This window comes from Protopterus annectens, chromosome 16.part0, assembly GCF_019279795.1.
Source record: "Protopterus annectens isolate FY-2018-M chromosome 16.part0, PAN1.0, whole genome shotgun sequence".
In the NCBI taxonomy this organism is placed as follows: Eukaryota; Metazoa; Chordata; order Ceratodontiformes; family Protopteridae; genus Protopterus; species Protopterus annectens.
In genome coordinates this window covers 152,659,116-152,676,166 of record NC_056750.1, presented here as the reverse complement: position 1 = coordinate 152,676,166, position 17,051 = coordinate 152,659,116, and the positions used below count along the sequence as shown (strand labels likewise).

Genomic DNA, 17,051 nt, shown 5'->3' with positions numbered 1-17,051 from the left:
AAATGCACTATTATGAAGTTTCAGTATTGTGATGTTCAGTTTTTTAGTTTTTTTATTGTAGTGGGTTTTCGACTTTATCATCGCAATATACTAAAATTCAGTATTTCAAGATTTGAAAGTGGATATATATATATATATATATATATATATATATATATATATATATATATATATATATCTGTATGTATATAAAGAGAGAGTGTCTGTAGTGGCCCGATGTCTATTTTCATCTAATGCCTATTTAGAATGAGAATGCTAGGTAACAGAAAACGTGTATTCCTGTAACTGCTAACTCTGTCTGAGCATGTTATGTTCTTCATATGCATCATTATATACTGCAAATTTCTTAAACACATTATAAATCATTAATCACCTAGGATAATAAAATAAAATGCTATCCTACTGTGTGACCTCAGCCTTAAATAAATAAGTCTATAATGGTTGTTGTGTCTTTCGACTTTTCCCGCTTAGGGGTCGCCACAGCGGAACTCCGGTCCACTAATGATTGGCAGTAGATTTTTATGTGCCGAGTTGCCAGCTCTGATGTACAACCTTCAACGAAGGTATGCGCATTCACGCATCTCTCCACACAGAAGACGCTCTAGCTGAGAATCGAACAGGACAACGTTGCACTGTGAGGCAACAACGCTACCGCAGCACCACCACCGCAGAAATAAGTCCATGATTGTACTTTCCTAAAAAGCTTTACCTCACAATGTGATCTCAGTCAGATTATTGCAAGACCCACAAGTCTAAACTAAACATCAGGAATATTATCTCTGCAAATGTTATTCTAAAAATCATTATTTTTGAGAGATAAACTTAATGCTGAACTAGCCATACATTGGAAGTGACTGCTGTCCCCTACTATCTTACAGATTCTTTTAAAAAAGTCACACTGTATCTTCCCTAAAAACTTTCAAATAATTTTCCAAGATCTCTGCTTAACATATAAGGTTATGTCAAACCCAGAGCTGTTTGAAATGTTACACTTAAAGAAATCCCAATCTTTCAGAGCCACATGCTCCAGGGATCTAAACCTTGTCATCACAATGAGCAAAACATGCTGGAGGGATAGGTTTTTGACCCAGAGACTCCCCAGACTCTGGAATACACTGCCCATACATGTCAAGCAGAGTGCCTCTTTGAACCTCTTCAAAAGGAACCTTGAAAGTTGGATGGGAGATAGGAAATTCAACCCGGGGATCACATCAGTCGCCCTGTAAGACAGGGGTCCAGGGAAGTAAATATTCTGGGAAGAAATAGCCAGGGAATTGTTATGGCTAGGCTTGTATAGGCCCTAGGACTGATAGCCTAGTTCCAACCTATGAACCGATGAACCTATGAATCTAAGATATGAAAACAATCAGATGACATCCACCTTACCAGTTATGTCTTTATGCACCCTGTGATACAAAAAGATGCTATCATCAATACCTTATCAGTAATACATAATCCTTTCTGTCCATCATGTGCACATGATATTGTAGATACAGCATCTGCACAGGCCACTTCCATTTATAAAAGGTACTGGCTATCCCAGACATATATAGAAGCAGATGCACATTCTGGAAATTTTCAAAGTATCAATCCTAATATTTTTCAGAAAAGCAGTGACTGCTACAAAAAACCTCTCTTATGCAGCAGTGTGACCTAATGCAGTCCTCTGCAATCCAAAACATGTTGGTCACTGTAAAATTATATAAAGACAATTTAATTCAACAAAAATATTGCTGCATATTGAATCCTACTAACAATTACTTAATCTGAGCCACACTTTGTAATACTGTCCGTATTTTAAACATGCAGCTAAAATAAAATGACAAGTAAAATATTGTAAAAAATAATTTATGATTAACTCTTACAACTTTTAGACCGATGAGTACCTCTGCATCCTGTCATCATGGTTTCCTTGCTCTCCTTCTCATGCACCTGTGACATATTCTTAAAATGGAGACTATGAACTGGTACTATCTTTGTGGCCCTACTAAAGTTTTGACTGTACACCCCACTTTCTATTACTCTTATTACGGTTATTGTGAAAGCTCTCCAGTCTCCCAGTAACAAAAGGACTCAGAAACAGGGTATACAACTGGGTTTAAAAGTGCATGCGAAATAAGACAGCTATAGTCCAAATAGGTGATATCTTCTCAAAACAAAATAAGCTACTGATCACTAGACTCTGTTCTACAGCTCTGTGCTTGCTGATCTAAGAAACCTAAATATTTTACTTTATGCATAAGATGTATCAGTGCTATATGCATGTTAAGCACTGCAGATATATTTAGAGAATATACAATTAAAAATCATTTAAAAAATTATCTTTATAAACATAAACTGTACTTTTTAACATGCATTATGTTAAAAATCACAATGAAAACCCACTAGAATAAGATTCTCGTTCTACAATGAAAAAGACTGATGAGAAATGATCTGACTACCAACTGATAATCTCATACTAATTGTCAAAAATAGACTTACTCCATGATCTACATATGACTTAACTCCACTACATTAGCATCTTTGCATAATATTTATCTTATTCAAGCCATGTTAAATATGACATGTTGCTTCATGCCACTATATGATCCAAGACTACACCACTATCAGGGTCTCAGAAATTCTGTTAACCAATTATAGAAGGATCTTTCATACTGATGACTACTCCTATCTTTGACTAGTAAAGTGAACACACTGACCAGTCCAAGAGAAAATATAAAAATAACCATTGCCCCTGATATATCATAAGAGCAGCATTACTGGCCTAACAGGAAGCATGCTCTCCTTTAGTGCTGAAAGACCAGAAAGTTGTGGATTTTATTCTCACACCAGGTGATTGGATTTTTTACACTGCAGTGCAGCATTATGGAGGTGCACTCCTGAGTGTGTCGGCCCTTGGATGAGATATTAAACTACTTAACTTAGTGGTAACTCAGACATATGTAAAACATCCAATGGCACCTATTGAAAAGACAAATTTCTCCTAGTAGAATAAATATCACCTTGGGTCTCCTCTGAAAAGAGGCCTCTAGAGTAGTGGGAATAAACAAGTCAATAAGGATAAATAAAATAACTCAGATTTACATATGCTAAGAACATTTCTATTTTCTGTATTAACAACAGAATGTACATATTTTACAAAAAATGTTCTCACTGTCTGCTGCAGTCATCACCTCCTATTTTGCTTTTTACATTTTTGCTCTTTGACAATTTCAGTAATCTGCCTAGCAACAGGTCTTTTAAGTTTTAAACACGCTAATTTGAATTTTAGCACACATCTCTAGATTGTGTAAACGGTAAATAACTTTAATGTATAATTTATGTACCCTTGACAAGACTAATTTTAGAAGTATAACAATGTTTATATGCATACATTATTTTATTATTAACTTGATTGTTTCCTTTAATTTATTTACAGTAATTGCATGACTAAGTGGTAAAGTGGTAAAACAGGTAGCATTGACGGCTGACGGTGCTTGGCTCTCAGCATTGATGGCTGACGGTGCTTGGCTCTCCAGCTCATTTCTTGGCTGCGAACCTTTATGGGTTTACAGCGGGTGCTCCAGTCTTGAAGTGAATTGATAATCAACTGAACTGTATATAAGTGTGATTGTTCTTCATTTTTATATGTGTGCTAGTGTGTTTGTGTGTGTGTTCTGTGATAGATTGCCATCCCATCCACCATTAGCTTCTCTGCCTTGTGCTCACTAATACATTGTTGGGGTTAAATGCACTGGTTCCCAGGGACCCCAAAATGTATTAAGCAGGTAATCAAGAAAATTAAAAACAAAAGAATGTATAATTGAATACAATGTATCATTATCTTTCATTCTTGAGCATATGGTAATAATTTGCTTGTTTGATATTGTTTGCTGCTGTGTCATTGCCTACCTTTAGCTAAGATTGTAGCTTTAACATCAACAGACCAGTTATTTTCCTAATTAAGTTCTATATACTGTTATCTGTTAATCTGTTAACTTTATGATACTAGACAAGTCTTTAGCTCAACCACAGTAGGTATAAAATGGAAACAACAGATAAATTACCTGACATGGGCAGCTGCGGTGTTACAGCGGTTAGCGTTGCCACCTCACAGCAAGAGGTTCTCCGGTTCAATTCTCGGCTGGTGTGCCTTCTTTGCGGACTCTGCATGTCCTTCCTGTGGTCACGTGGGTTTCCTCATCCTCTGGGTGCTCCAGTTTCCCCCAACATCCCAAAGACATGCTGTAGGTGGATTGGACATTCTAAATTGGCCCTAGATGTGTGTGTATGTGTGTGTGTGTGTGTGTGTGTGTGTGTGTGTGTGTGTGTGTGTGTGTGTGTGTGTGTGTGTGTGTGTGTGTGTGTGTGTGTGTGTGTGTGTGTGTGTGTGTGTGTGTGTGTGTGTGTGTGTGTGTGTGTGTGCCTTATGTGGAAGGTTGGGTGCTGGGCTGGCAATTCGATAAAACTCCATTGCTGATCATGAGCAGACGGGTGATCTGCTGTGGCAATAGCTAACTGGGAAAAGCCGAAAGAAGAAGAAGATAAATTACCTGCCATGGCTCATAACTGAGATAAGGTGCACATGATCCATTTACAAAAGGGCCAGAAGTGTTGTTGCATGATGCCAGATCACGTAATGTTTGAGCAACTGCATAAATAGATTTGTACACATTGTAGCTTTCTCTCAGATTATCTACATCAAACAAGGAAACAACAAGGGCTTCAGAGTTTTCCTTCCCTGAGCACAATTTATTATCAGCATCACTTGCATTGGTTGTCATGACAGTATCCTCTTCAGGGAGGGGAAATCTGCACCTAAAGGCAGCTTCCCAAAACAGTTTACTGTAGATGTCATTTATTCTTTTGGATGGATGAATATTAGTAAGATATTCTTTAAAGCCTGGAATCATACCACTTGAAACTGCAAATCCCACAGTGCCTTGCAGCATGGGTGCAAAATCTTTCTTGCTGAGGATGAGAGACGTTGCCCACCCCTCACTTGCAACCCATGCTTTTGCTGTAATGTTGCTCTTTGAAAGTTCCTCAGTTATTGGATTCATAATAGAGTCACTTGCAAAGATTACAATTGCATTAGCTAAAGTCCTTTTAATTACATTCACCAAGTAGGTGATCTTTGATTTTGAGTAAATTGCTGGGAGAATTTCTAGAAATGCCAGGCAGGCTCCATGTTTCACCAGTGTTTCTCTTAGGACCTGACTGCCCATCTCACCATACTCATTGTCTGACGCTAGAATCCCAACCCAAGACCAACCAAAGTACAGCATCATCTGTGCAAGGCCTGCTGACTGCAAAGCATCACTGGGCATCATTCGCAGAAAAGAAGGAAACTGGACTTTATCACTCAGAGTGGACACCGATGCTGCATAGCTGATCTAAGTATAGTAGAAGAATAAAAAGAAAATTAATTTACAATTCACAATTAACAGTCCTAAGTCAGCACTGTAATACTTTGCAGATAAAAGTATTCTCTCATCACCATTTATGTTAGCTGTGAGAAACAACAAATGCACATAGAAAATAAATGTTCATATAGAAATATTCTTCATTAATGGAGATGCAATTGCTGAGAATAAAATGCTGAAATATTTAGGTTTTCCATATGATACACATTTGTAGCTCTGTATGTCATTTGTTCAACCTAAGGTAATTGCTTTTGTCTAGTTTTTGTTATTTCTTATTTTAATAAAATATGCACTTTATTTTAAAGACATCTTGGATATGGTTGCTAGTATTCCATTTATTTATTTTTCATATGCTATTCCAGTCTCAAACAAGCCTTGCTGAGCCATAATTACAGGTACAATTTTTCAGTTAGATGATTATTTCCAGGACAGCCACAATTTTAAATATAAATGACCTGTGCAAATGCCAGGTCTTGAAAATAACAATTTTAAATAAAAAGGTAAAGGTTAATATTCAGCCATGACAAAGATCAGAAAGGCAAGGATCAATGCAATATTAAGCAGATAAGTGTAACTAATCAAACAGCATATTTTGGAATGTGGAAAGAAATGGGAATACCAAGATGAATCCCAAACAACCAATGACAGAGCATACAAACTCCAGCCTATTTCCTGACTGGCTGTTCTTAGAAAAAATGAAGGGGGTATCATATAGCAGTCTTGGAGGGAATTTTTCTTTTATGTAGTGCCTGGGAATATCATTTTGGAAGAGTTAGAACTTCCATAACCCTTGGAGTAGAACATGAGATTATGTTTTATGTGTATATTGTCACATGTCCAAGTTACATGTGGCGTGTGTGTGTGTGTGTGTGTGTGTGTGTGTGTGTGTGTGTGCGCGCTCCATCCCCTTTGCTTCTGGCAGAATATTATAGACAGCCATGGTACCTTCAGCCTTCTCTCAACATAACCTAGATATGTAAAAAAAAAATGCACCCTCTCCATGTTGAAAGAAAACTGTCATGGTCTATTCAATCCAACCTCCCTCTAGGTTATAAATCAATCACATAGCACACTTTCAGTTCAGCTGGATATATTCGTTACCCTGTTTCAGTGGGCTGGCTGCACAGAGAATGTTTTAAAGTTTTTGGTGTTTATTTCCTGTGCAGTCATCTTTGGAGCCCATATCATGAAGTGTGACATTGCTATTGTTTAGACTGATCTGGAATACTGGCTTAGAAGTCAGGATACTAGTGTTATTTGTCAAGATGGAAACAGTTCACAAAAATGATGGCTGTGAAGTTCTGATCTGGTGCTTACTGACCGGCCATAAACCCTAAGTCCTTAGGAAAGACAGTATGACTGAAATGCAATGAGGACAAGAGGAATGCAGCAAAATATCCTTATCTCAAAATCTGTAAATGGAATCAAGGCAGAACCATGTGATTACAGGTTCTGTCAATCTTTGCTTAGCATTTCCAAATGACCAACATGCACTTGATACATATGATGCAGCTGTGGGGTTAATCTCTTTTCCACATATGCAAACTGAACAGAAAAACACTTTTTACAGCAGTCTGTGAGAAAGTTGCTCACTGTGATCATGTGATAGGATGGCCATGGAGTACTGGCTATTAATGTTTTTCATAAGGAATAAGAAAGTATAAATCTAAGCAGAGGACTATACTGTACTGTTTCATAAAGATTTTTTTAACGCATTTTGTTAATAGACCTGCTGACCATCAGTCCTACTGTTGATCAGACATTACAGTATCTCAAGTAGACCATCATCCAGGCAGCCATGTGGATGATTTGTTCTCCCCTTAGCATGCCGGAATGAGAGCATTATCATTTATGACTTAACATCACCACTGATGGTATCCTATGCCCCTCTCTCTATGCATGCATGCTCTACCATCTGCACCTACAAGGGCTAGCATTACCTTCTTTGGTGAACACACCCACATCTCTTGTGCAGCAGCTTCCCATGTTATGACATGACTGTACTGTCAAGTCAAGTCCCAGTAACTGGAGTAGTGGTGTGAGCATGGAGGAAACCATTGTTCCTCTCTCCAGCAATGGATATGTCCATCCTCCCTGTCTGTGCCATCACATGCAGAACTCATGTCATCTGGATGTGGTCAGAGTTTTTTCCTTCTTTGCCTCTGGTCCAGGCTGTGGAGAAAGTTTTGAAGTACTAGGATTTCTAGAAATTCAAATTTCTACTGAGCCCATAGAAATATGTATAGTCAATTGTTATATCAGACTTCAGCGTAATGCACACAATTGCCAAGTTATGAAATCCATGATTTCTGAAAATAATGGCACCATTTCTTTTGTGGACAGAAAACAAATGCTACTGAAAGGTTTTTAGAAACATTGCAGACTTTACAGATAGAATATAAGGGGTGTTGTGTGATCAGTCCTTGGACCGCTCATTTTTGGCATTTACTTCTCAGAAGTCAAGGTCAATGTCAGTGATCCCTGCCTGACTAAATTTACAGATGATTGCATACTAGGAGCTGTCGTTGAATCTTACATGGACACAAATGTTCTCCAGGAGGGGCTGACACAGACAAACAACTGGTGTCAGAGCCATGGACCAAAATTATATGGCAAGAAATGCATAATAGTATCCTTTGGGAAGTCATCCATCCCCGGTAACTATGATATTGACAACATACCCCTTAGAGTTGACCCAGTAGTCAGGGACTTAGGGATACACATAGATAGTAATGTAGCCTTTGATCATCACGTGTCTGCAGTGTTGAGGAAATCATTCAATGTCGTGCAACTTATAAACAATGGTATGGTATCTAAGTCCAAGGAATTCATTGTTCCACTGTATTCAGCATTCATCAGACCTTTCATTGAGTACAATGCCCCCTTTGGTATGTACCTAACCAGGCATATCCAACAATTGGATCGTCCACAGAAGTTTCTCACTAAACGAATACAGGGAGTAAGTAATATACCCAGTCCAGACAACCTCAAGGCCCTATCCTTCTATTCTGTCTCTTACAGGTTTTTGAGGGAGATCTATGCCTGGCATACAGGACATTGTCAGACCCCACTCTGATGGAACTCCTGCATATCCACAAAACAAACAGCACTAGAATTACCCATTCTTAAGACTTAAACCTTGCTGTGATATAAATAGGACGTGCTGGAGAGATAGGTATGTATCCCAGAGACTACCCCCATCTATGGAACAGGCTCCCCATCCATGTGAAACAGAGTTCCTGCCTAACTCAATTCAAGTGCAACTTGGACAATTGGATGGGAAACCATAAATTCCTCCCTGGTCTGGCACCTATGTCTCTAATGGACAGAGGTAACCTGTAAATATTTCATCTCCCAAGTCCCTGCCTATGCTTATCAAGGGTATCAGAACTTGTCAGAGATTTGAGATGCATGGCTAAGCTTAAAAAGGCCCTTGTGGTCATTAGCCTAGTATTCACCTATGAATAATACAATTTTTTACTCAAATCCAACAATGCGGTTTGAAAAAAAAAATAAATGTGCTATTATGCAGAAAAATATAAAATAAAAAGTTTTAATGGGAAAAACACTATCATCAAGCTAGTTCTAACACTACTGCTAACTGAAAATGATTGTATATCTAACTACATCTGACTTTAAGACCATTTAGAGCCTGAAAAAGCTCACAAGTAAAAGCCATAGTAATGAGCTCATTGGCTCCAAAAGGAGACTATTTACTCACCGGCACTTCATGCAAATATTCATAAATACTGACATGAACTGCCTTGCAGATGATCAAACACAGAATCGCTTCACTTGAAGTACTTCTACGGAAGGACGTCCTAGAATAAGTTAGCACAAAGTTATTTAGCCAGCAGCATCCTTTTAGGCAAATCCTCATATGAACTTCACTTCCTGCTGGATCAAAATTAAAATCCAAACATTTAACTTTTAGTAAATTTCTATTCAAAATACAATTATACACTTACACTATGTGGATTTTTGCACATTTCCTATATCTGTGTGTTTTATCTGACAAGTCTGGTTTATTCCCACCTCCCAAAAATGTCGGTTGATTGATTAGACTATTACTAAGATTCACAAAGAATCTCTCATGTAAACAGCAGTTGTTAAAAGGAGCGCTTTACATTATTGTGTAAAATTCGATTCAGAGACATGTTTAGGCATAATGAAGAAGATCTCATTACTGGCTATTTTGTATACCTTCAAACATAAAAAAAAATATATGACAAAAATGGAAAAGTAAAAAGAATGTTTCTAATGGTGGTAAAATAAATAAAAGAAGATGTAAGTTCTTTCATCTCAACACAGCCACTTGAAATGGACAAAGACTTCATCACAATTTAAAAAACTCTGTAATTCTGCTTTTTTATATAGAATTAAAAGGTCATGTAATTAATAATTTGACATAACATAACATCTCTGTTTCCACTTAAAACACACTTATAGTTAATATTAGTATTCATGCCCTTCTGTATATGTACAGTCAATGTTACCTGCCAGTAATATTCACAGTGTTCTGGGTCAACATCAGTGTTGCTGCCTCAGTCTTTTTTTCTAAATCATAATCCAAAACAACAAACACATTTTTTTTAATCCATACATTGTCTTGAATGCTTAGAAAAGGGAATTAAATTATCATTTTGCTTAACTGCAGTCATGTGTTTGTGCACTCTACTATTTAACTTTTTGTTTGTTTTGCACAGCAGAATGACTCTTCTGTAGTGCAGGATGCAATGTATACCACGTAATTAAATTCCACAAGTAATACTCCAAAGAGAAATATGTCCTAGTACTGTTGAGACAATACACATTTGAACCATCACATATATATTTGCTCATCTTGCAAATTAAAGATTTATAGGTTTCATTTTATTTTACATTATCTGAAATAAAGTGGCTTTCTCACTCTTTGGGCTTATCTAGCATTTTCTTAATGTTCATACTTCTTTTATTCTTGTAAGTATTATTTCCTCACATTTTGGTCATTTTTGTAGGCTTTTTCAGACTTTTGAGAAGTGTATTGTGATTTTGTTAATTTGCATTCCTCCACAGCAATTACCACCACTGGTAAACAGTTCTTTTTTGTGGTAATTGCTCTTGAAGGCCCATGCATCAAGTTTGCACAAACACAACCTATTCATTCTCCCACATATATGTAGACATTCAAACCCATATACATACAACAACCCTAAATGTGTATGACACACCATTTACTTGATCACACTTACAGAAACACTCGTCCATTCAGGTATATGCATGCGCACACACACACACACACGCACACACGCACACACGCACACACGCACACACACACACACACACACACACACACACACACACACACACACACACACACACACACACAGTCATTTGACACCATTCATAACCCTGCAGATATACATACACATATATACACATTCACATCCCCAACCATTACTTCTCTGCTGAACTTCTTGACATTTATCTGCATTATAGTCTCTCTCACTGAAAATAATGTGAAAAATATGGCATTTTTGACGTATTCACTCAATTGCATAAATCCTTTCCCCATAGGCTAGGGAAGCACATGACTAATTAACATTAGCTGCTTCCATGGAATTCTGTTTTAGCATTAAGCACAGTCATGGAGATGACCACACTGCTTCTACAGACTTTAAAATGATCAATGTGGGCCTGTCTCTTAATCATAAAGGGCATCCAGAATTGGCTGGCTGCTCATATCAGGGCTTCCTGCTCGTGGTAGACCTTTCTGAATCCCAGCCTATATGTACATTGTACTTAGAAATGGCCTTACCTTCAGGTCATGATTGATAAGGGCTCAAGAAAACACAGTTCCCCTGGTTCCACTTTCTTCTAAAATTTAAAAATGGTGGCTAATAATACAGTTAGAATAACTTGTTCTGTGAAGATTGTCCCATTTCATCTGACACCCTTAGGCAGAATCTGTAGTAACCAAAAATTAAAATCCCTATCATGTAACAAAGATGGTAAAGATATTCTTGTTGCTTATTTGAGCTTGTCAGGCATACAATTCTATATTTGTTTTATTTCACACCATTTCCATACCATATGTATATAATTAGCATGATCTACACTACATCTCTGGTGCCTAAGCTCATGAGTTTGTTTTTACTTCTACTTTACTCTGAGAACCATAAATGGATGCAAAACAGGAGATCGCTTTTTGCACATTTCATTTGCAGCAGGAAAAAAAAATATTCACATGTGAATGCACCAAGTTCGCAGACGACTGCAAACTGGGCGCCATAATCAACTCTCCAGCTGACACAAACATCCTTCAAAAAGGCCTCACAGAGACAGATAACTGGTGCCAGTGCCATGGTTTAAAGCTAAATGCCAAAAAATGTATAGTCATACCCTTTGGCAAAAACAATGTGCCCACAAATTACCACATAGGCGGAAACCCATTAAGTACAGAGAAAGTTATTAGGGACCTGGGGACCCAAGTTGATAGCAATCTCTCCTTTGAAAACCACATTGCCAAAGTGGTTAGAAAGACCTTCTACATAGCCCACCTCATCACGAAGGGTTTCACATCTAGATCAAGAGAGGTAATCGTGCCCCTTTATTCATCCCTCATCAGGCCCATCATAGAATACAATGCCCCTTTTGGGATGTACCTTACCCGACACCTGCAGCAATTAGAAAGACCCCAAAAGTATCTCACCAAGAGGATCAAGGGTCTCAAACAGATGCCATATGCTGCTCGGTTAAAAAAACTCCAGCTCTACTCAGTTGCATACCGCCTAATTCGAGGCAATCTATGCCTGACATACAAAGCTATGTCAAATCCAGAATTAATGGACATGCTCCACCTCAGTAAATCTAAATCCCTTAGAGCCACATGCTCGAGGGACTTGAACCTCAGCACAGAAATAAATAGAACTTGCTGGAGGGACAGGTTCATAACCCAGTGGCTCCCTTCGCTCTGGAATAGAATTCCAGTTCATGTGAGGCAGAGCACCTCACTGAATCTCTTCAAGAAGAATTTCGATAAGTGGATGGGGGATCGTAGGTTTGTCCCAGGGATTACTCCCATGTCACTATTAGACAGAGGCACAGTAAACTAAACCTTAAAAAGGGCACAGTATACTCAAATCAAGGGGTGGCGTAAGCCATACAGAATCGGGCTAGGCTTATAATTGCCCCAGGGCAGATAGCCTAGTATGAACCTATGAACCTATGAACCTATGTTATTGCATGAGATAGGAGCAGAAATATCTTCATGATAGTGTGAGTTGGACATCAAACACAAAATTATTAGGGGACTGTAAGAATAAAAGTCCTGATTACAATTTTGTGTGGAAGTCTGGCATCAGCAGTGACATTACATGCATAGCAGTAAATTGCATTTGATATGGGATAGCATCCGTTGCCTAATTGTGTGAATCAAGTCACTTAACCAGACACTGCTCCCAGCTTAAGTCTGAAAATTGTCCATGGAGATCAGTGCTCTACAAATACGAGTAAGTTCAATTGTCCCACAGAATGGTCATTATCTCCACAGCATTTTATTCATAGTGACTTTGGATGGCCATTCATGGGCTCTGCAGTACTTGGAACTGTATATACTCATGTTGAATCCCTCAAAGTCATCCCCATGGCATCAATATGTAGTAAAAATGGTAATCATGCTATGCCCACTGTGCATAACTAACAACATTCTTGAGCAAATTGCAAATTAATATGTCTGACTTTGTGTTCTTCCACACCTATCTATAAACATGAAAAGTGAAAAATATATTCAGACTTTAAAAAATAAATATCAAGGCCACTATGCATGAATGCAAACTCTTGCAAATAAAGGTTCAACAGTTTCCCTTAACATGTAAAAATTTAATCCATGCATCCATGAATTAAATGATAGCCGTGTTGATACTAAATAGAAATCTGAGATAAAATTCAGCCTACTAATTCCACATGTTAAAACAACAGTGTATAATATAACAGAGTATTTCTCCCTCAGTGATAAACATGACCTTATGTGTTTGCGACAGGAATGCCAAGAAATTCACCTAGATTCAGCAAAGGTTACCTCCATGGTGAGGACACATACCATCATGGGTAATGGTAGAAAACATCTGATCATATTTTTTGCAGTGTATGGAACTTTACCTATTCCCATGTGCTACTACAGTTAAAGAAAAAAACAGCATGATAGCTATATATGAGCTGCAGTTTAAAAAGCTATAACACACTAACCATCTCTACTTAGAGAGCAGCCACCAAAGAAAATCACAGAGAAGCTAGTACACACTTAATTTGGTCTGTAATACACCACCTGATCCTAACAATTATTTTTTCAATGAAGTGCTTAATAGCTTCCTGATGCTCTTCTCTTCTGGTGGCTGAACACTGTGAATAGTCTGGCATGGCACTAGTGCTTGGCAGTGCCAATGGGGTGCTTAACAAAAGCTTGTTAAGCACCTTTCTGACATCAGAAAGGTGATAAACAGCCTGGTATATTTACCAGTTTCAAAGCATAATCATGGCAATGGATGCACTACAAGTAATTTTTGACAAACAATAAATAAAAATAATGGTTTTTAATAAAATGTTACAAATTACATGCTGACACAAAGTTGCAGAAATCAAAACTGGCAACTGGATAAAATCAGGTCCAGAACAGAAAATTTGCTCTTCATTTGAGGTTGGTGAAATCACTTTGAAATGGCAAGCAGGTCAAATCAGGCAAGTTCCAAAAGACATTTCACTAGCCACCAGAATATAATAATTTAATGGTGCTACAAATGTATCCCTACAGCTATATAACAATAGTGGTACACGACTTTATATCTACCCAAAATCAGATATAAACTCGTGTATCTCCATGGACAGTCCTGCTTAGCTGATTAATGATTACATGAACAGTTCAAAAGAATCCATACTCATTTGTGTGTAGAAGCTGAGTCACACTGTGTATTAGTGTTAGCAATGAATCCTATATAAATGCAACCCCCAGAGACAGCATTCATAGCACATGATAAATGTCCCTGCAGAATAGCTGCACTGGTAGCATAGAGAGGTAAAGCGCTAAGTACAGCCTGGTGATCTGAGCTGAACTATTGGTTCAGACACTTGTCAGTACAGCAGGGGAGGATGAGTGTATCCGTACCCATCCAGGTGGGAGGAGTTGGTCCTTGCTGGCCTTAGCAACTGTTCCCAGCCATGATACTTGTTGGAGGGCAGTGATGGAGTCATATGGGCAACTGCTGGTGCAGGGATGACATAGGTATGACTACCCAAGCCAGTGATGGTAGCATTTGATGACCATGCATGTGGCAGCATAACATGAGCAGTTAGTCTGGCATAGGCAGTCTCTATGGTGATGTAAGTGCCCACTCCACCATCCAAGGGGTGGCATTAGGGTCACCCACAAAAGACTTCACATTGGTAGGATGCAAATGAGAGCACCAAAACTCCTCAAAATCTGCCATGGTGATGGATTCTCTAGACTGCTCTACTCCTAGGAGATCTTCAATGTGTTTCCTTGTACCTCTGGGGAATTAATGGGTTCAAGTCCAATGAAGGGAGGTGGCCTGATATCAAACATAAGGGGGAAATACCTAGAATAAATCACCTTGCAAAGGCTAAAGGAGAAAAGACTTATGTTAAATCATTATATCCAAGTGCTGTCTATGGAGCTTTCAGTTTTCTATCTGTCTGTCTGGTTGGCAGGCTGTAGGTCTGTCTGTTTTTCTATCCATCTATCTTCCAATAAACCTAATAGGTATAAAAGTATCTTTCCAGCAGCAGTAGAATTTCTCTTCCCCTTCATTGTCTGTTTTAGTGACTTCTGAATTGCTCTATCTGTGAATTGAGAGTATTAGAACCAAACCCAGGACAACAGGATGAAGTACTTCAGTTGCTCTTAGTTCGAATACTCTGTTGTAACCTGGCCACTGACTTTCCCCGAGAGAAAATAAAAGTTGTAGGAGCTGCTGTGTAAGACTACACTTTGCATTCAGTTAAGTGTGAATGTGTCTTGCACAAGGTTGTGTGTAAGTGTATGACTTATGATGTTAAATGTAAATATACTTCTGCATGTAGTTCTATACGAGTACACCTGATGAAGGGTTATGTGCAAGTCCAATAGTTATGAGGATATGGCTAAATGCATGTGGACATATATTTATGAGTGAATATAGCTGGCACAAGCTTGCACATAAGTGTACCAGACATGATGCCAAGTGAAATGCAGTTGTACATGTTGTCATGTGTGAGTGCACAAGTCATGAGGTTATATGTGAATGCACTGTGTCTGAGCATAAGGGTAAGTATATCTGTGCATGTTGATATTTGTCCATGGACCTGCCAAAAGATTATGTGTAGGTATACAAGGGATAATACCTGTGAATACACTTACCACAAGATTATGTGTAGGTGTACCAGGGATAATACCTGTGCATACACTTACCACATGATTATGTGCAGGTGTACCAGATATAAGATAACTGAAATTGCACTTCTGCATAAGGTTATTTTAACTGCACTTGGGACAAGATAATGTGTAAATATTCTGGGCATAAGGGGCAATGTGTAAATGCATGTGATTATTTCAGAGTTTATCTGGCACAAGGATTATCTGGCACAAGGATATTGTACATGCATATGTAGCTGTGCATGTGGTTATGTGTGAGTGCATCTGGCACAAGGTTAAGGACTAATGTATCAAGTGCAAGGCTACATTTAAGTGCACCTCTGAATGTGGTTACCTCTCAGTGTACCTAGCATATGGTTGTGTGTGACTGCACCTGGCATGGTTTTGTTTGTGACTGTACGTGGTAGTGGGTTATGCATCAGTGCATCTGGCATAAGGTTAACTGTGAGGGCATCTGGCACATGGATATGTGTCAATGCTTGTTGCATGTGGTTATATGTAAATGCATCTGTGCATGTTGTTATGTAAGTAGCCTGGCAAGCAGTTTTGAGTGCATGCACATTAATGGCCTCATCGTTCTAAGTTTCATGATGTTGAGTTGCAGTAAAAAATAAGAAACTCCCCTCCTCATCTGGCATGTCTTTTCTCAGTTATACATTACATATATAGAGCCTAGATTGGACATATCATTGCCTATCTGCTTGGGTATGGCACTCTCCATCTACTTATGCTGTTCAGGGGCACAGTACTACTGCAGTATTTTGAGTATGTTTTTGGTATATGCAGTCTTTGTAGCTGCACTTATTTTGAAGTGCTTTGTTCTGTAGGTACTGAAGTTCCAATGGACTGCCATTTCTAAAAGTATGATTCCATTCTATCTCTTTGTATCTCTGGCTAGGTGATAATAATGTTTTCTGTGTGGGTATGAATGCTAACCATCAGAGTTATGCCAATGAAAGGGAGGAGAAATTATACTTTTTGTATTAAACAGCACTAGATGGCGTTCCTGCTAAGAGTTGTAATGCTGAGGTCCTACATTAACATATTTGTTGCTTTGTTTAAATGGTGATATTGCCTCCAGCTTTTTCTGTCACCCAAGCTCACTCCAGAATGTTCAGCTGCTTATGACACTGACATTAGTTATAGCAGCAGAGAGAAAGTAATATGCTGATATATTTACTCTTATACTTATTTTTTTTATTTATTTATTTATACTTAATTTATTTCCTCCTATTGTTGCC

General features: G+C 38.3%; 1 protein-coding gene across 1 annotated transcript in view; it reads right to left on the bottom strand.

The window, feature by feature from the left end:
• The window catches only part of LOC122790537 (extracellular calcium-sensing receptor-like), a 190,531-nt gene that overhangs the window by 141,147 nt on the left and 32,333 nt on the right, over positions 1-17,051 (bottom strand). The window contains exon 3 of the mRNA XM_044058086.1: positions 4,533-5,375. Within this exon, the coding sequence (XP_043914021.1) occupies positions 4,533-5,375 (843 nt within the window). The remainder of the gene's footprint in view (positions 1-4,532; positions 5,376-17,051) is intronic.